The sequence below is a fragment of the Sceloporus undulatus genome, chromosome 5 (assembly GCF_019175285.1).
Source record: "Sceloporus undulatus isolate JIND9_A2432 ecotype Alabama chromosome 5, SceUnd_v1.1, whole genome shotgun sequence".
Lineage (NCBI taxonomy): Eukaryota > Metazoa > Chordata > Lepidosauria > Squamata > Phrynosomatidae > Sceloporus > Sceloporus undulatus.
In genome coordinates this window covers 67,954,581-67,978,108 of record NC_056526.1, presented here as the reverse complement: position 1 = coordinate 67,978,108, position 23,528 = coordinate 67,954,581, and the positions used below count along the sequence as shown (strand labels likewise).

Below are 23,528 nucleotides of genomic sequence, written 5' to 3'. Positions count from 1 at the left end.
AAGGGCCACAACAATTGTCTTCCTGGGTCACACCAGTGTTCCATTTAGTCCAGGTTATTTAAGTCAATAAAGGGCAGCTAAAGATGTCTCTGAAAAGCCTTTCCATAGACCAAAATATAATTTAAAAAAAACCACCACTCCCATTTTAGCTTCATAGTACTGCTGCTGCTCACCCGATAGGGCTTCTGATTTTTGGTTGTCATAAAAAAATCACTGACAGACCCATTTACCTTCTGGAATCATTTTAGAAAGGATTCTTTTAGCATTTCAAACGAGAGGGAAGTTTTACACCATTAAAAAAAAGAATTTTAGTCTTTGGCTATGGTGTGAATATATAAATGCTTATCATTACTTTCAGTTTGCCATTCTGAATTATACTATTATTTTATATAAAGAAACTAGGATTCCTCACTGTAGCAACTCCTATGCCCCTCAGCTTTCACCTGAGAATGTGCAGTAACACCAGTGTCAGGGAGCTGTCAAGATTGCAGCTTTAAGGGAATGTGCCACTATCAGAAGTGTCAGCATTTTTAGAGAGTGTTAAGTTGCATTGCCTCAGATGCTGCTGCCGAATAACCACAGGAGACCGTGCTGGAGGAAAGGCCACAACTTTATTAAGCAAACCATTGGTAGGGTTGGCACAAAGCATGAGGTCAGGATCTGCGAAATCAAACAACCCCACGTTTGTCTGATTAACCACAACCTGGCACCCACCAGGTATTGGGATGACCTAGGGGCTAAGGCACACCGTATGACCGCATCTCTGCCATGCGTTCACATATTCGCTAAGCCCCTAGTCACCGGGAGGCGCTCTCGCGTTATGGCCCCCGCAATGGCCATACGCCTGCCCTATTCGCCCCCGGGTCCCGACTGACTCCCAAACCAGAGCTCCGTAGCCCTGGTACCACACCGTGCAGATCCTGGCCTATGCTGCCGCCCCAAAGTTGTGACAAAAAACCCAAACCCAAGCGGTGGGTGGGTGGGTGGGAGAAGGCTCAGCTCCTCCTCCCTTCCTGCTTGGCTCCTAACCATCCGGAGCCAAGCGCCGACTGAGGGCCGGGGCTGGCAGCACGGCCTATATAGGCCTAAGCCCCGCCCTCAGTACCACCTGACCAGGAGACTCCTCCTCCAGGCCCGCAGAACCAATCATCTGCCCTGGAGGACCGGAACTCCCGGTCACCGAACCCAGCTCCCAGAGCGTCGCGGGGCGGAAGGGCCTCCCCTTCACCCCGCACACCAATAGGGAGCTGGGGCAAGCCCCAGAGCACTCTGGGGCTTGTAGCCGTTCGCTGCGTCTAGCGGCAAAGCGGTCAGCCCGCCGAGTCGGGCAACCGCTTTTTTCCACCTTGTATTATATCTCATTCCACTTTCGTGTATGTTCAAAGATGTTCAAAGATTTACCATGTTACATTTCTATTTCACCACCTTTAACCAATTTTCAGTCTCTATTTCTTTGAGTATAATTTCCAACTTGCAGAAAACACGTCCTATGTTGCTGATGCAAATCCAGAAAGTTAAGGGTTTTTTAGAAAAAAGAAAAGTTTGTTGCAAAGAAAACATAGAAATATATCATATTACAAATCTAAAACAGTTATTTTTAGATTAATAAAATGGAGGCAAAACAAGTAGAGAACCAAGTGAAGGAAGCCAGTAAAAATTATAATAAATTAAAAACAATGTTATATCTACCAAAAGTTTCAAGAGAACTTTATAATAGCACAGACTTTCAGAGACATTTTGGACAGGGAAGGAATAGAAGATATACTCAAAACTATGAAACTATGAACCCTCTTCTCCCATAAGAAATCTCCCCACTTGTTTCAAGACTAGGGATATAATTCTCTGCTTGTTTCATTCTCACATATGAAAATGAAACATGTAAAAAGTTTTCTCCCTGTTAGGTCAAATTATAGTAGTTTTTGAATGATTTTTGTTTTGTTTGTTTTTTGGAAGTTTTATTGGAAAGATTTCACAAAAGGTTCCCCCCCCAACAAATTACCTTTTTTGCACAAAATACAGTATTTTTCTGCAAAAAACAATACTTTTCATTATTGCTGGTGATGAAAAAAAATTATGGGTTTTTAGTAGGGCAAAACAAATCTTGTCAAGATACCCTTTCTCATTGAAGATGACAAAATTTGTCAATATTCTTTACATCCCTAGTTAGGCATCTTCTAAGGTTACCTGAATGTGTGGTGTGATGGATGGTTGCACATGACAAGATACAGGGGTAGTGCCTGAATGGTAGAACTTCATTCCAGTGCAGATGGCAGTTTAAACTCTCTTTTAAGAAATAATTAACCTAATAAACTTATTAATTGGTCAAATCCTAGAACATGAGTCAAAGCTAGCCCACCTAGCTGAGGGAGAAGGAAGGAGGAAGCCAATGCTACTGAAAAGGTCCTAGACATTGCCTCTATGCACCTGAAAGAGGAGTTTGTTAGGCCACTGAGAGGGGCCGGAGGTGGGGGCAGATGAGGGAATGAGTTGTCCAAAAGCAATCCAGAAAACTCCTCTTGGATTGAGGTGCATTCTGCACACCAAGTTTCTTCTCTTCCCACACTACGTTATCAGCCATTGTCATCAGTTTCCCACATGCTTCTTCTCCTTCCAGCCTGACATGCACAGTTGGTCCTCAACTTTGGAGGGGGGGGGGGGGGGTTAGGAGTGCAGAATCCCTGTGAAAGTGGAAAAACTGTGTGTCTTAAGTCCTCCTCAAACATCCATGCTACAGATTTCTTTCCTGCCAATAGCCTTGGCATGTACCTCCCTATTGCTTCACTACTGAAGCAAGGATCACAAAGCACTGTGCAAACAGGGACTTGTGAGCATGGAAATCAATAAACCTTTTCTCCTGTGATTCTATCATACCCCTCATAATGTTTTGATGGGATCTGAAATGAATAGAGGGGAAGGGTCTGAGGTCTGGCAGAGGCTTCTCCAACTACCTGTCCACTGACATGCACCTCTCTCCACCCCTGCTTGCCACTGTGTGCTTTCCAAGTCCAGTCTTGTCTGTGTTATCAAGCTGGGTTTCCCTCACAGTGGGGCAGCAGGAGGGAAGAGAAGGAGGTGAACCTCTGCCTGTTTTGTCTTTCCCACCACCTTTCACTACTACCTCACTTTCATTCTGTGCTCCTCTCTCTCGCCCCCTTTCTCCTGTCCCCACCTTTTGCTCTCTCACTGGACCTTGGTGGCATCCCTTCCATGTGGGTCCAATTAAGTATCCAGCTATCCCTCCACTTCTCCTTTAATTTTTCCCTGGTCAGTCTCCACACCGAAGAACAGTTCCACTGTTTATTCAGTTGTTCCAATGATGTAGTACTGGGCTTTGAAGGTTTTGAATAAGAAATTTGTGCATGCTTGTCAACTTTTCCAGGATCTGGGCTAAAATCAGGCAAAATTGTGAAATTAAATTTAAAGGCTGAAACTTGGTTCATCCTTTAAATTCTTTGTTTTGTGTGTCCCTAAGTTTTATCCCCAATGTATCCATGTGTCATAGCAAATTCTGCAATTGCAGACCTCGACACAGTTAAACAAGTCAGCTTTCAAAATTCACAAAGGTTTGAGGTGGAGACTCTTTGCAAATGTGGAAAAACCATGAATATTGAAAGCCCAATGTCACTTCAAACACCTTGCCACCATGACATCTCAGCTAGGTTTTAAACCCCTTGCTAACCCAGTGACCTCCTCTCCCCACTTTTCTTCCTCCCAGTCTGAGGGAGTGATGGGCTGGCATTGTTGGAAGGATAGCAGACCCATTCAAATGAAGATGGGTCAGTAGGGAACAGAGATTGATGGGCTGGGAAGGAGTTTAAAATCTGGCTGAGGCATCATGGTAGGCAGGTGGGATATGGAGTAACAAGATGGCACTTCTGGAATAATGAAATCTGTGAGAGAGAAACCTGCGAGTGATGACAGCTGACTGTATATAGTATTTCAAAAGGTACTGAGAATAACAGATAAGTAATTGTTCTAGCACTCTATATGGTTCTCAACTTTTTCTCATTTTATGGTGTTGCTCCCCCAACTTTCTAATACATTGTTTTCATATTGTTGTTAAAATGTCTCATAGATCATGATGTTTAATGAAATGGGAAATAAACATGATCTAGAACAGTGCTACTCAAATTCATGGTCTGCGGACAGTACCAGTCCATGCACTGCTGAGCCATAGCAGGTTTCCAAGAAACAAACATTTGTAGTCAATATTTACAAGTATTGTGTCAGTCCTTGGTACACTGGGGTAAAAAAAAACCCTGCCAGACCCTCACATCAGACTGCTTAAGAAGAATTGATCTAGATGTTAATGCAACAGATGTTTTGGCCACCAGCAACTGCTAGATCAACAGATCAGAACTGCTAGATCAACATACAGCATAATAAAAACAGACAACATAATAAAAACATTTTTATTTTTATTTTATTTTTGCTTTGCTGTTGTGGTTGTGTATGACTTATGGCAAACCTAAGGTGAACCTATCATAGGGTTTTCTTGGCAACATTTGTTCAGAGTAGGTTTGCCACTGCCATCCTCTGAGGGTGAGAGTCCTGCAGTAATTTAATTTTCTTAATTTTCCTCGTAAATATTGAAAATAGCCAAACTGAATCTTATGGAAAAGAAACCCTACCAAGTAATTTCAGCATGTTGATCAAAACTACATTTTCCAAAAACCGTGCCAGTCCAGTTGCTGTGCCTAGAATGACTGACTCAAGTGTGTTGCTACATAATGGCAACCAGTCATATGCTGTTTACCTATTTAAATATTTACATATGCATTAACTTAAGTTACAAAGTCATGTTGATTTTTAATGGCTAAAGCATGGCTAAAGACGTAATGCTAAAGCATTAGAAGAGACTGGAATCATATGCTTCCATTTGCAACTAACTATTTTTGTCATTAGATCCAAATGAAGAGCTGTAGTTTTCACTGCTGTTTGAACTAGTTGTGGTCTGACACTGTCTTCTTTAGATAATCTATATGTAAGCTAACCACAGTTTTCTTGTTTTGGCTATAATGATAAATGATGGCTAGTTGAAAACACAAAGTAAGCTCTTGTCTTCACAGCTGTCCTAAAAGTATGGGGCACATAAACCTGAAACATGCTCAGCTTATTCCTGTAGCACTAAACTATAATATTATACAGGTATAAATATTTAGTGTTATATCCAAATAAAGGCAATGTATGCTGTGGTAAATGTAAATCTTCATCCTCCCCCCCCCATTTATAAATAAAAACTCCCTGTCCATGCTCCTCAAAACAACATACATTTTTCTTGTTTTCCCTTATGTTTAATGTTTGTATTTTATTCTGACATTTTTCTTTTAAAAAATATTAAATATAAAACTGTACCAAGAGCCTGTGTAAATGGGATGATTATTTTTTCATTCTTAACACATAGTAAATTATCTCTGTGTGTGTTTTTGTTTTTTTATAAAAGGATGGGTTGTGATTTTCAAAGCCTTTAAAAATATATATACATATGTCTCCCACTTATTTTCTTGTCCCTGCTGGCTAATAAAATAAACACCAAGTAATTAAACCTATAGGTACATTTAGCTTTCCTAACACCAACTTACATAAAATGATTACTTCAATTAGGCGTTCATGCTAAACAAACAAAGCTTGCTTTAACAACCCAGTATTCCATACAGCTTGATATTTGTACAACACATTTGGTACACAGAGAGCTTAACCCTTCACTTTCAGGAGTCATGATTTCCTGACACACAACTCCCAATACAAAATGTGTAAGTACTAACAGAGGAAACAAAGCTCCTGGTGATGAGAGGCCAGTTGGTTTACTATTGGTATATCAACTGCTATAGCCTAGTACAAGTATCAGAAGGAAGGACAATCATTATCCAGATATAACAAAGCAAAGTTAATGATGCAAAAAATATAATTTTGAAAACCAAAGACACAGATCATACAGAAACATATCTGTAATGCACTGTCCAAATAGTTGTGCTATTCAGCTTGCACTTGTATGAAAGTTAAGGCAGAGGGAGTTCGGCTGGATCTAGAAATGGATAAGTGTGTGTAAAGTAGTAAGCCTATCAGATCTAGGATGAACAAAGAGGTGGCCAAATTTGTAGGTGACACTCAGTTACTACAGAGAAATCCCAGAGGAGTGAAAAATACAGTTTGATGATACCTGAACTGATGATATCTAAACTGATGGGGAATGGGGGGAGGGAGTGGGATCTGATATGGATACCACAAAGAAGGATCGACTTACTGTGGGGCAGCAATGAAAAGGTTAGGAAACAATCTGGGGGAGAAATTCCAACGAGTGTAATGAATTTTTGTAAATCTATTGAGCAGTCCCATCTGGAATATGGTTACAGTTCTAATCCATCCCATCTCAAAAGTGATAAGCTAGAAAAGGTACATATAATGGTAACTGAAATAGTCAAGGATTGGGAGTACTGTCCCAGTATGATGGAACTAAAAGTGCTAAGTGTCAAGCCTGGAGGTCCACTTTTTGGCAGTGACCAGGAGTGCATTGTACAATTAAAAGCTAGTGCAATAACTATGTCTATTCCTGGAGGAGTCAGATGGTACATGCCTTGGTTACATCCCATCTGGATTATTGCAATACACTCTACATGGAGCTGCCTTTGAAAAGTGCTCAGAAACTGCAGTTGGTCCAAAGAACTGGAGCCAGGTTGTTAACTGGAGCCAGCTACAGGGAGCACACAATTCCATTGTTGCAATCGCTCCACTGGCTGCCAGTCCATTCCCAGTCACAATTGAAAGTGATGCTTTTGAATTATAAAATCCTAAATGGCTTGGGTCCAGGTTATTTAAAATAACATATCTCCCTTTCTGAGCCCACTAGAGTGTTGAGATCTTCCAGACAGGCCCTTCTCTCTGCCCCCCCCCCCCACTCTCTCAGGCTTGTTTGGTGGGAACAAGAGAGGGGGCCTTCTTGGTGGCTGCTCCCAAGCTCTGGAACTCATTCCCTAGAGAAGCCAGGATGGCCCCATCCCTGCCCTCCTTTTGGTGGCAAATAAGATTTTTGTGCCATTAGGCTTTTTCAAACTGACAGATTCTTAGGCTTTAAAAGCTGTTTAGATTTTAAGGTTTGTATAGAGGTTTTTTTTTTAACATATTGTACATTTTAAAGAATAGCTGTTTTAACATTGTTTAATTGGTTTTTTTAATTTTATATTTATATATTTTAATGCTTTTGTATTCTTTTTAAATTGTATTGTTTTACATTTTTTATTTGCTACCTTGAGTCCCTGTGGTGGGAGAAAGATGGGATATAAGTGAATACAACAACAACAAGAACAATCGGGACTTTTTAGCTAATTTTTTTCTCCAGCGGGGAGAAACAGGACAGTTAGATAAATGTTAACTGTGTCCACAAGCAGTATGTCTCTGAATCCAAGTTGCTAGTGGGAAGGGACAACATATAATGTTTGCAGACGTCTTGAAAACATCGAGGACAAAAATGGGGCCTGTGAGGCTAGACTACATGGATCTTTAGTCTGATTCAACATGGCTCTACATATGTTATTATCATGTTATTTACCATAGGGGATATGGGTCGGTGAATATCTTTACAAGTTGTATAAAATACAGCATAAAGGCTAAATGGACAGTAGAAAAAGGTTTTAGACATAAAGAGTGATGGATTGGTAGTGTTCTGTGAGCAGTGTCACTACAGAGACAATGAAGTGAAACAGACTGGTGGCTTGAACTGGCCACTCCAGTCACAGTCACCCTGCGATCGACTAGGGACTGTGGTGACTGGACGGCCCACTCTGAAAGCGGGCCACCTTCACGGTTCCAAATGGGCCACTGGCAAGGAGCTGATTTTCGCCATTCCCTTTGCCGGAAGCTTCACAGCAGCTTCCGCCCATGCCAGGGGCATGCGTCATTTGCACACCATGCCCCCAAAGTGATGCCCCTCCTTTTGGCCCATCTGTTTTGGGCTGTAGTTTGCCTGGTCACAGTTACTTTAGTTTCACCTGCAGGTAAAGCAATTTCTAATGCTACTCCTTTAGTTAACTGTTCTAGGACTACTGGGAGATGAAAAATATATGTAAATTTAAAATACCTATACAGAAGATTGCTAATAGCAAAGCATGGCATATTTTTCAGCCTTTGAAAAGGAAAGAATACCAAAGTCTTAAATATTACATAAGACTAAACTAATATTTCAGGATCACAGGAAGATGACAGAGACCAAGTCAAACCACTATAGTCTATCTAGCCCCATATTAACAACAATGACTGGTAACAGCTTTTTAGGATTTCACACTGACTTCAATGTTACCTGGAGATACCAGCAATTGAAACTAAGGCCTTCTGCATGTAAAACATATGCTCTGCTTGAAAGTCTCAGGGGGGATACAGATGGGCACTTTGTGCCAGCATTTGGGCGGAGTCATGGCATAGCGTTCGCCTAGTCGATGCTGTGACCCCACCCCATGGCACCATTTTGGTGAGCACTCATTTACACGACGCAGTGCCAGAAGGCCATGATGATGTCACTCTGGTGCTGTATCTATACAATGCAGTGCCAAAAGGTTGCCATAATGCCGTGCTGCCTATGACGCCCTTTCCAGGGCGAAGGGACGTAGCCAGGATTTTGGGAAGGGGGGGTCCAGACTAAGTGTCACCATTATAATGGGGTTTGGGTGCGGCAGCACAGCAGCGCACACCATTTATTGTATCGGGGGAGTCCAGACCCCCCCTTTGGCTACATCCCTGCAGGGCAGAAAAAGAGCCCACCATTTGCAGGTTCTTTTTGCACTGGGTTGGGTGCATAGCATGTGGTTGCCTCTTCCCCAACCCAGCACTTCCTTACGGGCTGTCTGTACAGCCCCACAGTTAAGCTATTCCAATGGCACTTTCAATGATTTTCCCAAAGGGTGGTTATAGTTTTGTTTTACTCTCTATCAAACGTATATGATGCAGGTCTACCTCCTGATGTGCACCACTCATATATTGTATTAATCCTGAATATGAACATCTTTTTTAAAAAATCAGAAGTTCTTATGCTTTATATCACATATTTTACACACACACACACAAATCTGGGCATGCCTAAGGAAAACTCTCCACTGTATATGTAGTTTTTAACTACAGCTTCTTTTTCACATCACATACAATTTACCAATTATATTTTATATTCTGTATTTAACACCAGAAGCTGCTGAGTAATAAAATTTCCATGTACATTATGTGGCTACATATCAGAGATTTCAAAGCTTAATTTTAAGCTTCATGTAAGTTTTCAAAAAGTTAAGCTCTAAAAGTTCTGTGATGCCTTAACATTTGGCAAAGAGTTCGTTGTTGTTCATTTACTATCAACACTACTGTGCTGCATCCTAGTAGGAACCATGATTCAGTCTACCAAAACATTCATCTGTAGGCCAAGATGTAATCTAGTTTATTTACTTTCAATGAATGGACAATACATATAACCATATGGTTAAATGGACTGTCATGAGCATCATAAACATGCTGATTTTCAAAGGGCACAGATTTTTTTTTCTAGGAATTTCTTAGGGTTTTGCTTGAGGCACATATTTTTCAAAACACAGAAGAGGTTCCTGGTATTGTTATACTACCCTTACATCTGTCAAGATGTAAAAGAACATTTCTCTTGCAGTCTTTTTCAACTGATGGATTTGCCAATATAATCAAGGCCCATTACATGCTAGAAAATAAAAAAACTGTGTAAAATGGAACTCACAATAAAATAAATACCACATTTATATAAATCAGCTCTCTTTTTAAATCAAACCATTCTACACTCAGGAGATGTGAAGGCAAACATTACCTAATGCTCCCCATTTACTTGCTGATGTGTGAGCCAGGTATAAAGTTTTATTAGTGTGTTTTTTTATTAGACATATAAAGCAGTTCTACTCTGTCTCTATTTTGCTAGATCATTCAATTGTGCCAAAACAGAGGAAATTAGAAACACATTAATGTGAAACTTTTAAAGATTCTGATAGACTACATTGGTACTCTTAGTTCATTTCAGCAGACAATTAAATACTAAGCTTATTTACTTCTGGGTAAATTCCACTGAGTACAGTGGAGCTTATTTCCAGATTAAAATGCTTAACAACACAATCTATGCACCTTTACTCAGACCCCTGTGCTCAATAATTACTCTGTAGTATATATGATTACAACTGTAATATAAGATTCTAGCAATTGCACACTTGACTTTTAATTTTCTTTTATATACCACTCTATCAATACTGATTTGAACAAAACTTTTCACACAAGACAAATTTAAATTCTGTGTTAAAAATAGAGAAAAACTGTTTAGTCATCTATGAATTTGTCCAAGTACAAACTACAGAACACTGGATGTAAATTTCTACTACACAATGAAGCACACAACCCTTCATATTAATAGGCAATGTCAGAAATACCAAAACACCAAGGACCTCTCATCCAAAACTCTATATATACTTTACAATTTAAAACATTTTGTACTCAGAGTAGAATTCATATTACGCTGGCTATGTATAGATGAAATAAAAGGGGAAATGTCATAATATTTGGTAAAACAGAGCACACTTAACTATTGGAACTATGATATATATATATATATAGGATGAAATATTCTGTAAAATTAACTTATAAAGTTTTGTTTGGTAATAACTCTAGTAAACATATATTTTAAGTGATTAACTGTACCCTTCTGGGATCCAGAACAACTTGTTAGAAATGTTGTTTCTTTTTTAAAGCATCAGAATGTATACACATTTGTACCTATACTAATATCTACCAACACCCCCCACAAAAACCAACAGATAATCCTGAAATACAAAGCACTTTTAACAAAACAGCTCCATTTTTACAGTGAATATTATACTGAGATTCTAACATTCCTATAGCAAAAAGAGATAGATCAGGTAGAATTATCAGCTATATTTCCTTAGGCTTAGAAATCAGTAAACCATATTCACCTTTTACAAACAACATAATCATATAAGGTACTCATGAAATTGAAGTTATTTAATAATCTAAAGGAGAACCCAATGTTTCCATTCATGTTATTTTTCTAGTTCCTGTTTCTCAATTAATGAGGCAAATGCAGCCTTATTTGTTTCACGATGTCACTCTACCAAACTTATTCTTCTATAGGCTATGTATGGACATCATGGCCAATCATAGTTTGTGATAAGAACATGCAAACATTCTGATAGTTCTTCATGTACACACTTGCTCACCCTTCCCTCCCCTGTCCTCTTCCTCTAGCTGCAAAGCAATGAGGAAGACATCATAAGCTATATATATATATATATATATATATTAATGAAACAATATTGAAACACGCCAGATTCATAATACATGGTTGGACATTGGCTTGTTTCAAACAAACTTTAGTTAAGATTAATCACAGTTTGCTTAGTCCAGATGAAATTAAATGAAAAGTAGCAGTTAATTTTAAATATATATATTAAAGACCAGACACACTACAGAGGGGGAAAGGAAGGAGGTATATGGCCCCAGGCTCAATGTAGTTTGTTCTAGTAATAAGCCATAGTTTGTCATTTAAACACTTTTGTTTTTTTCTTACCCAACTGCATCCTTCTTTGTTATCCTGGGATAACAATGTCCAAATTCATTTTAACCTCTTATTTCTTCAAGGGATAAATAAGAAGTTGAAATTGGGCCATTTTGGATGCTACATTTTATTGAGTACAGTATTGCAGATGCAACACTGACAAAATTAGGGGCTCTTTACTCACATCTTTCATCCTGAAACAACAGCAAGGCTATCATCTCCGGTTGAGAGTTCAGAGGTCCATAGAGCAACACAGTGATCTGTGAATGACCCAAGATAATCAGCAACTGAGCTTCCATATATTTATGGAACCACTGGATAAGGCGGTACTTCACCTAGCATACGTTTCTTGGGCTCTGAACCCATATCCCTACACATTCCTAGCACACACGTATAATATACCACACTGAAACTGAACCAAAACTATTCATCCTTCTTCATACCAGCAAATTTTCAAGATTCTATGGGACAAGATTCATTTGCACTGTCTTCACTCATCCTTTGAAGCACCATCATATAATCAAGGGTAACTACATAGCATTTTGACATTTGGGTAATTCATGTGAATAGGTAAGACACAAAGGTAGCACCAAGGAAGATTAATGGCTCTGAAACCAAGGGAAATAATGGTGCCAAATAAAACTGGAGAAGCGGATATTTGTACAAGTGTTTTTCAAGGTGTGTGACTGTATGAAAATCTACACTGCTAAGATTGCTCGTTTCTCTCAAAAAACGAATCTGATAAAACATTAATTCTTTTCTAGTAATATGTTATTTTCTTGTTTCTTTTTTTGTGTGTGGGGGGGAGGTCCCATGTGGAAGTTGTCAAAATTACTTCTGCATAATAGCATTCCATGTGGCAGCAGTAATCATGAAAACAACTTCTCATGTAATGTAATCCTACTGCATGGGCACTCCTCATGCCACTAGCATTAGCCAACTGAACTGTAGGACATGGCTATATAGAGTCTCCTGGCAATTAGGATTGACCACAAGAGTTAGAATACTCAACCACTTCAAATGCCACATGAATCACAGTCAGACAGAAACAGTTTTTGTCAGCCTGCCTGTAGAGTTTGTAACATTTCAATCCTGCTTGGGTTTAATAAAAATAAATCCCAGAATGTATTCAGATGGTTGCATAGAAACTGTAGTAACACACTGAAACTGTTCTTATGAAAGAATTAAAGAAACACAAAGTTGTATTGTAAAAGTAAGACCGTTTATACTCCCAAAGCCACATACATATACACTTTAGGAACTTTTAAAATATCAGGCATGAAGTATCTAATATTTGGTTGAAGTAAGGCAAATCAAAACTAACTCTTTTCAGCAATTGCTTACCTCCATTCTTTTTACTAACACATTTAAAAACAAATGTTAAAAAAACAAGAGAACTCAATATCCTCATTGGATTCACAAGATTTTACCCATATAAACTCTACACATTTTCTATTAAATATTATGAATAATAGCAACAACAAATGATAAAAAAAAATCTTTGTTTCAGTCTTTAACACAATACTGGGAGTGAAAAGTCCGCTACACACAACTAGCAAACAAAACCCACTGTTCTAATAGCAGGAAAGTGTTTGTGGTTTCAAACAATTGTTCTTAAAGTTTTCCAGCTGTTGAAAATCTTTCACTTGGTCATAATCTACTGAAATATGAGAGTGCACAAGAATGCACACAAACTTGTCCAGTTATCTGTTGAAATATTCTTTCTATAATGATTACTGGAAATCTGCAACCTTTTAAGCCACTACAAGCTGTTATAAAGAAGGGTTTTTTTTCCTCACACAGGATTTTTCTCAATTAATTACAGTAGCAAATTGTAAGACAAAATGTTTAGTAAAAATATAAATGGGCAAGAACATATCAATATGCAACTGTGTACACATATTTTAGGTGTTCATGAATGCTCTTCCTTAGAAATTAGGTTTCAGATATAAAGATGTTTTACTAACCTGTAGTGGTCTCTGTTTATCACTGTTCTTAGGAGATTTCAACCCACTTGTCTGTTGCTGTAAAAGCAGCTGTCTGGCTGCCTGCAATGCCTGCAAGTTAAGACAACATGGAAGTAAGTATTTTTAAAAAATGTTTCATTAAAAATGTGATTGCTTGCAACTTACCTAATGTTAACATTTAAATAACATTTGGCTTCTCTTGTGCAATGTGAAAACACCAGACTTCGGATTTTCTTTAAAACACCCCAAGGAAAAAAAATCTACAGATAATACCTCTGCCAGGTATTGTGGAAAAATATATGTGTGTAACAAATCCTCAAGGAAATAGTATTAATTTCTATAAAGTGCTTGAAGAGGAAAAACCATAAACCGCATCAATAGCCTCATCTCCACAAGGAACTTGTCTTCAGCTAAAATGCCCACACCCTTGTAAATCATCATTCAATTTGCATTTTCATATTACAGTTTTAAGCAAAAGTAGTAGACTTCAAGTGTTACCGGAAGCTGTAATTAAATCTGACAAATCAACATCAGATTATCTTGAAAGTGAATTAATAAGGATATTCATTGAAGATTAAAAATAGTTTTTTTGTACTTATAATTCAAGGGGAAACCTCTCGTTTGACAAAATAGAGTGGAGTTTTAGTGCCAAATAAAATTAAGTGGCTTTCATTTGCATTCTTAGTAAACTCTGAGAACAAAGAAACCACTACTTAGCCAATCAGCTTAGCTTCTATGGGTGATAGCACTGCAATCAAAATACAACATTAAAAGAATCTTTTCATTTGAATAAAACAAAATAGCACAATAACTGTATCAAGAGATATCAATTACTAGAAAAAGAGCTAACTTTAAAATGTGGTCTAAAAATGAGAAACAACTAGTACAGATCATGAAGAAGTTTTTGGTTTTATAACCACTCTTTACAAGGCACTGACCACAAGGCACTATAAATATTACTTAATTCACTTTTCTGCTTCACAGCAAATTCCATACCAAAGTGAGTTGGAACTTTTTGATGTGAAGCTACTAAACTACATCTTATACATTCTGCAAAATAATGGAATATGGAAAAAGCTATCTACAATACAGAGGAATTACTATCCAATCGTATTCACTCTAAAATTGCCACCAAGCTGATAAATAAAGGTATAGGGGAGTTTTTTAGAGTCAAATGAGCTGGTTTTTAAGGTAGTTTCCAGTATCCATGACAACAGTTGCTTTGACAAGATGTGCATATGGCATTACACTGCCAGCTGGTGTGAACAATGTTTGAACTACTGCATTGAGATGCTGAGCAAACAGAAAAAGTTGCCACGTCTTAACCCTCAGGGAAAGCAGTCATCCCCTGATCAATTATGAAAAGACAGAGAGAGGGCTGCTACAGTCTGGCTCCATGCAAGTTTTCTGAAAAGGCAGGCAGACACAGCAAACCAAAGTAAACAAACTGCATGCACTGTCACCAGCTCCTAAGAACATAGATTTGTCTCCTTGTAAAAGGCACTAGTACAACTCTCAAGAACATACTTTTAGCATAGGTACAAAGATACCCACAACGATTCTAACCCCCCTTTTTTCTTTTGATTTTATTTTGTTTTGAGATGCTCAGTTAACTGCAAGTCAGCATGAGCAATACAAAGTGACAACACTCTCAGTTATAGGAGAGATAACCAGCTTGGTATAAATCACAAAGCTTACCAGAAAAGACATTTTAGTACCCCAGAGTCAGCTTTTGAGTGGAATTAACACAGAACTAGACCGTCAAGGTAGGCATTTTATGATACTGTCATCTCAAGAGTTTTAAAGAATGTCTCTTAATCTCAGCCATTTGTCATGTATGGGATTTTTCCCCCCAGACAAAAACAGCTAGGACGCAAATTATCCCAACAGATCTATTCTATTTTGGGATGCGTTTTTGTACAACACAATGTAGTGCATTAAAGCCAACCCCCCCCCCCCCCCCGCAATTTTGTCAGTGAAACATGATGTAGAGAAGCCAGTGAGACTGCATGTCCCACAGATCTTAAAGGTGGGAGGGTACCAAATGCTTGCTTACTTGATCCCATCCAAGAAGAGCCCAGCAAAGATAAAGATGACATAAGATGCACAACTGGAAGGACCTGGTGCAAACAACCATAGGCAGATTATTGTATAGCAGCTAGAGAAAAAATTCCGGAACACCAAGGGCCAAAGAACAATATAAACAACAAAACAAAGCAAAAACCTTGCTCCACACAGAAAGCATTCCAACCAGATAATGGCTTAAATCTTGTTGCTAGTCTTGACTAGAGCAGACTCACAAACTATTACCTATATGTCAACTCACCTTTCAATAATTGTTTGAACAGGTCTATTCTATTTAGAGCTAACCAATAGGATACTAGTTAATCTGTGAAAGAAATAGAAAAGCATGGTATGTATTTAGGGCATGGAACAACAAGAACCCTACTAAACTTAACGTGTGGAAGCCCCTTGGCATGAATTAGTGCTCATCGTGTGTGTGTGTGTGTGTGTGTGTGTGTGTGTGTGTGTGTAATGGAGAACATGGAGGAACTCAAAGCAACAAGTTTAAAGAGATTTTGGGTGCATCTTCACTATAGAAATAATGCAATTTAGAATTAAGTGCTGTAGTTCCACCCTATGGAATCCTGTAAACTTGTAGTTTTACAAGGTGTTTAGTGTTCTTTACCAAAGAGTGCTGGTGCATTACAAAATTGCAAATCCTAGCATTCTGTAGGATGGCAGTTAAAATGGTGTTCAATAGCACTAGTTCTACAGTATAGATGCACTCTTTGTGCACTTGCAAGGTATTTGATGTATAAGAGCTGGAAACTAGGGTGATGTACTGAGCCACTGCTAAAATGGCCTCATTTGGGGGCATATTATTATATTGACCAACTTCAATATATTATATTGTGTAGTACACACAAAGGAATGTTCTAATTATTGATGAACAGATGGTTAAGTCCAGAGATAAATGCATATTCCAGAAGTATATGACAGGTAAAATATGAAAATATGCATAAATGTTGAGTGGTGCTCCATTTCAAAGACATAATATCTTCTGAAAAGAGACATTTACGGTATCTGGCCAGGAAGTTCACATTGGTTGTTGAACCATACTTCCACACTGGACAATGTGGAAGGAAATGTATTTTTTTTACCAGTTTAAAACAGGCAGAAGATCTGGCTAAGCAAAAACATAATGAATGCATCATTCAGTAAAAGAAGCCATGAGATTCCCATGGGATCAGAAAATACCCCAGACGTCACTGAATGCAAGGTTTTTGTTTTGGTTTTTTGGTAAACCTATATGGGTAATGATTAAATGATTAAATGCAAATACAATTCAGTTTAGGTGGGCAACTGCAGAATGGGTGGGACCTTTTCCACCCCTGCACACACTCTATGGTGCCACACTGGCACACCCAATACCACTGGAAGTGATGTCATATCACTTACTGTTTAATTTTCTTTTTCTTATCAGTGGTCTAGACTTTGGGGCATGTAGTTGGTTTTTAGAGTTGTGGAGGCAAAGCTACTACAGTTTGCTGTAGTTTTGACAGACCTGGGTGAGACCTCAAAGAAAATGTTTTGCCCAACACCTTTGAAAAATTGGAGAGGCTTGTAGGGAGTGCAAATATGGGCTTTAAGGACTGCGTGCAATCCTTAGGACACACTTTGCCCAGCCCCGCAATAAAGTTTTAGAAATGATCCTACTGATAAAGGGCTAAATACAGGGCTTCTGAATTTTTCAGCCTAAGCATAGGCTTACCTTGATTGACTGATTTAGAATAAAAGTATATTAAGCATTATAACAAATGTATTATTTACGCATAACCAACAAATACTAAGCAAAAATATTTTGGAATTCAGAATACAAGTAAGTTTTCAAATGGCAGTGCTACTGTAGAGAATGAAAGCAGCTTCAAAGGCCTAGACAGTGAATATACTGACCACTAGTGCTTCCCATCTGCTTCTTTTATCTAGCACAATGGCTCACAGAAATACCTGGCTTTCACATCAGAAGACTTTAGAATACATACACCCTTCATGTCTCTCCATTCATTACCAATTTTAACTTTCTACTGACTAAATTCATAATAGCTTTCTGCAGGGATTGTAAACTTACTAGTGTTGGATCTGTACTGATCCTGTGGGACCTAGTTAAAGCCATGCTGTTCTCCTGCTGCCAGTGTTGTTGCTGAAATTTTTAAACTTTTTGTAAACAGTTTTAATGTGCTTTTATGGAAACCACCTTGGATCCTGGCCTGGGAGAAAGGTGCATATAAAACAAACAAACAAACAAACAAACAAACAATCTCACTTGTGATGATCAACAGCAGCAGAGTCCTCTCTGAAGATGCCAGGCACCTTTTGCACATTAAGTCTTTATGCTATTTCTGAGCTATGGATTCAGGGTAACACTTGGATATTGAAGTGCAAATGTTTTAATAAATATCCCCTCAGTTTTATGAGCAGGCATCTTTTTAAATAGCAACTAGCTGAATACATCATCCAGGTTATCATACAGCATAGATTAGTGTAAACTTACAACAGAGTATCAAGTATAATATGTGAGCATTGCTACCCAGAATTTGTGCAAACGCATACGCAAACTTGTATTGTTTAACAACCTTGTTGTAAACTATTATAGGCAAATATTACTGATTTCTTAACTTGTAAACAAAATAGAAATAGATTGACCAAGTCTAGTAGTCTCAAGTGTAATGTGGTAGAATTGTGTAATTAAGGTTTGTAAGATTTAGTAACCAGTGAGAATATATGGGTTTTGAATCTTAGAGATACTGAGACTATGTATATACATAAACCACAATGTACTCATTATACATATAATTCAGGTGCCCCATTATTACTTCTTTATAAAGATGGCAAGTAAGTGATGCAATATGAAAGAATCCAACAGTAATGCAGATGATAATTAATAACGTATACAGATTATTTTCTCCATTTTAAAATGTATGTTGTTTTCTTCCTTCTTTTGTCTTTTTTTCTAAATGGAAACAGATGTCACTCATATTGTTCTGTTAAAAACAGGAATGTTTAACCTATCAGCCTGTTGCATTTGAGATGTTAAAATGAAAAATGACATCTATGGCCATTAATATCTTCAATGTATAAACAGCACAGCGTGACACATTCTTGAGAGCTGAAGGCTACAAAATCTCTCTGAAACATAAATAACAAAGCACTCAGAATCATATTTGATGTTGATATTCATCTCTGCTGCCTGGGCTTCTTATGAAAATAGATGCAGCCCAAATGGATCTCCTATAATTGGTTTCAGATAGCAGGGTCAGAAGAAATATGATACAAGAAACTATTACATGGAACAGGCGAAACAAGAATGTTTATACAAGCACTACCCTGTTAAACTGACAATGGGCGTACACTTTGCAGATAACCAAAAGGGAGAAAAAAAAACTTGTCATAAGAGATTATTTTTATTCTCCATTTTGTTATGGAATATTTTAACTTTTACTACTAATGTAAAAATAAGCTCCTTTAAACAAGAATGGTGCAAGACGTTTCAAACTACTTGGAAACAGTGACCAGGACAATATCAAATTAAGCATCTATGTGAGCTGAAAATTGTCCAGAAAGTCCAATAATAGTCAAATCTAATTTCAAATGCCAAATTTCAGGAAAAAAAGAGAGAGGAAAGATTAGTTCTATGAATTGATACCACTCATGGACCCACCTAAACCAATATTGTGCAGTTTTGACCAACAGAAGCTGGCCTACACCTAGAGATCATTCATAGTCCTTTAGTTGAAATCTAACGGGAAATACTGGGAACTAAATATGGAACTATATATAAGGAAAACATGGGCGATGCCACTAAGGGGCTCTATAGACCACCCCAAAGGAGTGGTTCCAAACTGTCTTGCTCAATGCTGGATTGGGGCAAGCAGCAACTGCATGCCATGGCCGCAATCTGGCGCTTTGCCAGATCTAAAAGAAACAGCAAAGTGCCATTCCTTTTAGAGCCAGCAAAAAGGTGCCCTTGCCACTGAGGCAGCACTTTTCAATGTTTCTTTCAGTGTGTGTCATATAAATGCCACACCAAAGGAGTGCTGTGCTGCTTCCTGCCATGCAATCGGGCAGGCGACGTGATGCCAGTGTGATGGTGTGCATCACCCAAACACTATGACTCCCATGCTGGAGCTTTAAGACAGTCTGTACAGCCCCTAAGCTATGGATCAGTAAATGGAACCCCAAAAGGGCAATGGAAAAGATCTAACCCATCAAAACACATGGAAAAGATTAAAAAATGGCACTGAAGATTTTAAAAAAAGCAGACATATACATTAGAAATAACACAAAGTAGAGATTAGTACAAATATGTCCCGATGAATCTTAGCAAAAATATCACTGAGACTATCAAAGTTCTCTTTTTAAAAAATGAATATTTCATTCAGTGAAGAAAAATCAAAATGGAGCACACAAAATGTGGCAAACAAACATGGCTGTGAACAAAAGCAAACTCTGTAACAACATATTACAGTGCAAAATAGGGGTGGAAAGGCAAAGAACTAGGGGGCTGGCAATGTTGAGGAAATGTCAAGTGGAAAAAGCTGGAAAGTTTACAGAAAAGGGTAGACAAAATGATAAAGGGGACAGAACAACACTGTCTCTAATGAAAACCCAAATATGTGGGGGGGGGGGGGCTGAAATTTATGGAGAGGGAGGATGAAAGAACTGTCTAACATTATGGATGGTATGATCAAAATAGAAAGTCACTTAAAGGAGTTGCTCAACTATATATTCAGAATAAACAAATGTAAATAATTATTTCATGCATCTTGCTGGACTTATTGCCCTCTTTGATTGTGATCCCTCTTTCTTTGTGTTTTATGTATTTTTAGGCAGGGAATTGTCAAATTAACATTTTGTAGGCCACCCTGGTAGGTTTATTGAAAGGCGAGGTATAAATGCTGTAAATAAATAAATATCATTTTTAACATACGCTGCCACAAGGTATGGCAATGGTAGTTTCGATGCTTCAAAAAAAATTTTTTTTTAATTGGCAGAACCAGTCTAACATTCCCTGAGTGGCACCTGAATGAAGAGAACCTACTCTCTGGATCACTATACAGTGGTACCTCGGGATACGAAATACCCAGGTTACGAAATTTCCGGGATACGAAAAAATCCCATAAGAAATAATTGTTCCGGGTTACGAATGTTTTTTCGGGTTACGAAAAATTTTTTGGTGCTTTTCGGCGCTATTTCACACGGAATCGCGGCTTTTCCCCATTAGCGCCTATGGCATTTCGGCTTACGAAGGCTTTTCGGGTTACGAAAGCGGCCGCGGAACGAATTAATTTCGTAACCCGAGGAAGCACTGTAGTAAGTCATCAAAACCAATTTCTGACTCCGTCTGGAAAGAGAAATGCTATCCCCAACACCGGATGGCACTGAATCCTTTGTGATGGGTATAGATTGGACTACTATTCATTGAGGAACAGACTTAAATGAATACAGATGGAAATCATTCAATGAAGGAACACATAAAGTTTGTGATGTTAAGATACCAGGTATCACTTTTCATATGGGTATTGATCACCGTGTCTAGGGTCTTGGAACAAGCTGCAATGGCACAGTGGTCTTTGTGCAGATCCTTGAAGCTATGGGCAGTCCAAAAGGAAGCACTCTAAATTGATAGCTGGGGCCACCAAGCATGAATAATAATAATAATAATAATAATAATAATAATAATAATAATAATAATAATAATAATAATAATAATAATAGGATTTATTTATATGCCGCCCAATCACTGGGAATCTGGGCAGCTTACCTCAGGCCTACAATCTAAAAAGACACGACCCAAAAGGAGAAGGGAATGGTGGGGGGGAGGAGGGATCAGGTCCAGCATTCTTCTCTCCCTCTGAGGCCTGGACCAAGGCAGATGGACTGGAGGGAGGGCTCTTCTTCTTCAGGCTAGCCTTGGTGGAGCTGGGCCTGCCTGGTCAATTTCAGGAAGGGATGGTAAGATGGTCAGATTGTTGTGTGAAAGTAGGCATCACAAAGATATGCTCTACCAAACTCTTTCAGGCCCCTTCTGGAATAAAAGAGGTATTGTGGGTAAATAAACTATTCTGATGCGGGCGAGTTATGAATTTGCATGGTGTAGTCAGTGTGATATAGCCAGTATGCTTGTAGTGGTTTGAGTATTGAATTATGACTCTGGAGATCAGGGTTTAATTCTCCAATCAGTGATGAAAACCCACTGATTGAAAACACTCTCAGCCCCAGAAAACTTTGTGATATGTTCACCTTAGAGACACCATACGTTGGAAATGACTTGAAGGCACACAACAGCAACACCAATTAATTTGTGTATTCCTTTGAGATAGAGGATTGACCAGGAACTTCCATTCCCTTTTCGTACCATGTGATAAAAGGAATAAAAGTCTTTGGCCGCATCATCTGGAAATTCAGGTTCTATCACCCCATGGTGATTTCTTTGAGAAGTGACACTGGCATAGGTTGGATACAAGTCTCCAGTGGAAGTTGGTGGAATTCTATGGCATACTTCTTTGACACCATGGTTAGGACCCATGAATTTGAAATGATGGTGTCTCACATCCTGAAGGGGAGATCATCAGTCCTCCACAGCAGTATGTGGAGGGGTTCAGGTAACAGAGTAAATTACAATAGGGTCTAAGCTGGCATAATCAAAGCAACATTTCAAGTTCCCCAAGGGTTTCTTTTTGTATGATCCTGAATGATGGTCCAGAACAATAGTCTGACATTTGTAAAAACTTCTCATGGGTTATGTGCAGTCCCAGACAAACTGATTTCTTTCTGTCATAAAAACCATGAAGAAGAACCAAGAATCAATCCAGAAGGGCTATGCTCCTCATTATTTATGGACATTGTCAGTGTGCAAACCACTGGTTACTAATCCACAGAGTTTCAGAGTAAGAAAGAAATTATTGCAGTCAATAGACATATATGAGAAAAAAAAATCTCGGGAACAAGAGGGGGGATGTTAACAAATAGCTTGAGAAGCACTACAAATGAAGATCCAAATAGAATACTAGTAATGTAAGGAGTACTAGTAAGGAGAAAATAAACAAGAAGAGAAAGTAAATAAGGAAACAACTATTTGCACATTTCAAGATTTTGGAAATATCTAATAAAACGGATTAGAGGGGGGGTCAGGTTGTAGTTGCTGCTGCTGTTGTATGCTTTCAAGTCCTTTCAGACTTAAGTTGGCAACCCAAAGGTGAACCTATCGTAGGGTTTTCTCGGCAGATGGTTGCCTTTGCCTCCCCTCTGAGGGGAGAATGTGATTTGTCCAAGGTCACCCAGTGGGTTTCCACGGCCCAGCAGGGATTTGAACCCCAGTCTCCACAGTTATAGTCCAACATTCAAGCCATTATACCATGCTGTCTCTCTGAAGGGTCAGAACAGATTTACCACTAGTTTAAAGCTTCCTAAGCTTGTAGTTACGACAAGGGAAGTAATTTCCCACACAATGCAAAACTAAATTTTGCAGAATTTATTGCTTCAAATATGATGTGGCCTAAAAGCTGAGAAAGCTTTAACATAGTGGTTAGTCTCTATGGACCAGAACTTCTAAAGATATCAAGCAGACCAGGATTGGAGATGGAACGACGAACTAAACAGACCTTTGCTTTGAACCAAATTTTAATATTCTCAAGCAAGCTCTATACTATATAGTACAGTGAATTCTTGATCCTATTCAGCTTGGGAAATTAACACAGTAATGACTAAACTAAACATTTCTCCCATATAATTATAGAAAAGCAGCATTTCCCCCACATAAATAAGTACCACTATATCTGTTACTGGAAATGTTGCAAGCACCTTCTTTTGACAGTCAGTTGATTGAATGTAGTGGTTGGAATGGTTTTATTACATGGAATTTATAACTGCTCCCTTCAGTGCTGCAAACCAAGAGGAATAGATAATTAGTTTTAATCAACCAAAGTAACCAGTTGCCCAAGCCA

The 23,528-nt window shown here is 38.5% G+C and overlaps 1 protein-coding gene and 1 long non-coding RNA gene across 2 annotated transcripts in view; one reads left to right on the top strand and one right to left on the bottom strand.

Annotated features, from left to right (window-relative positions):
• Positions 1–20,640, top strand: part of LOC121930626 — a 39,118-nt gene extending 18,478 nt beyond the window's left edge. The window contains exons 2-3 of the long non-coding RNA XR_006103980.1: positions 13,554–13,634; positions 20,577–20,640. This is a non-coding gene — a long non-coding RNA (uncharacterized LOC121930626). The remainder of the gene's footprint in view (positions 1–13,553; positions 13,635–20,576) is intronic.
• The window catches only part of FOXP2 (forkhead box P2), a 451,559-nt gene that overhangs the window by 136,383 nt on the left and 291,648 nt on the right, over positions 1–23,528 (bottom strand). Inside the window, 1 exon segment of the mRNA XM_042467206.1 lies at positions 13,522–13,611. Coding sequence (XP_042323140.1) covers positions 13,522–13,611 — 90 coding nt within the window.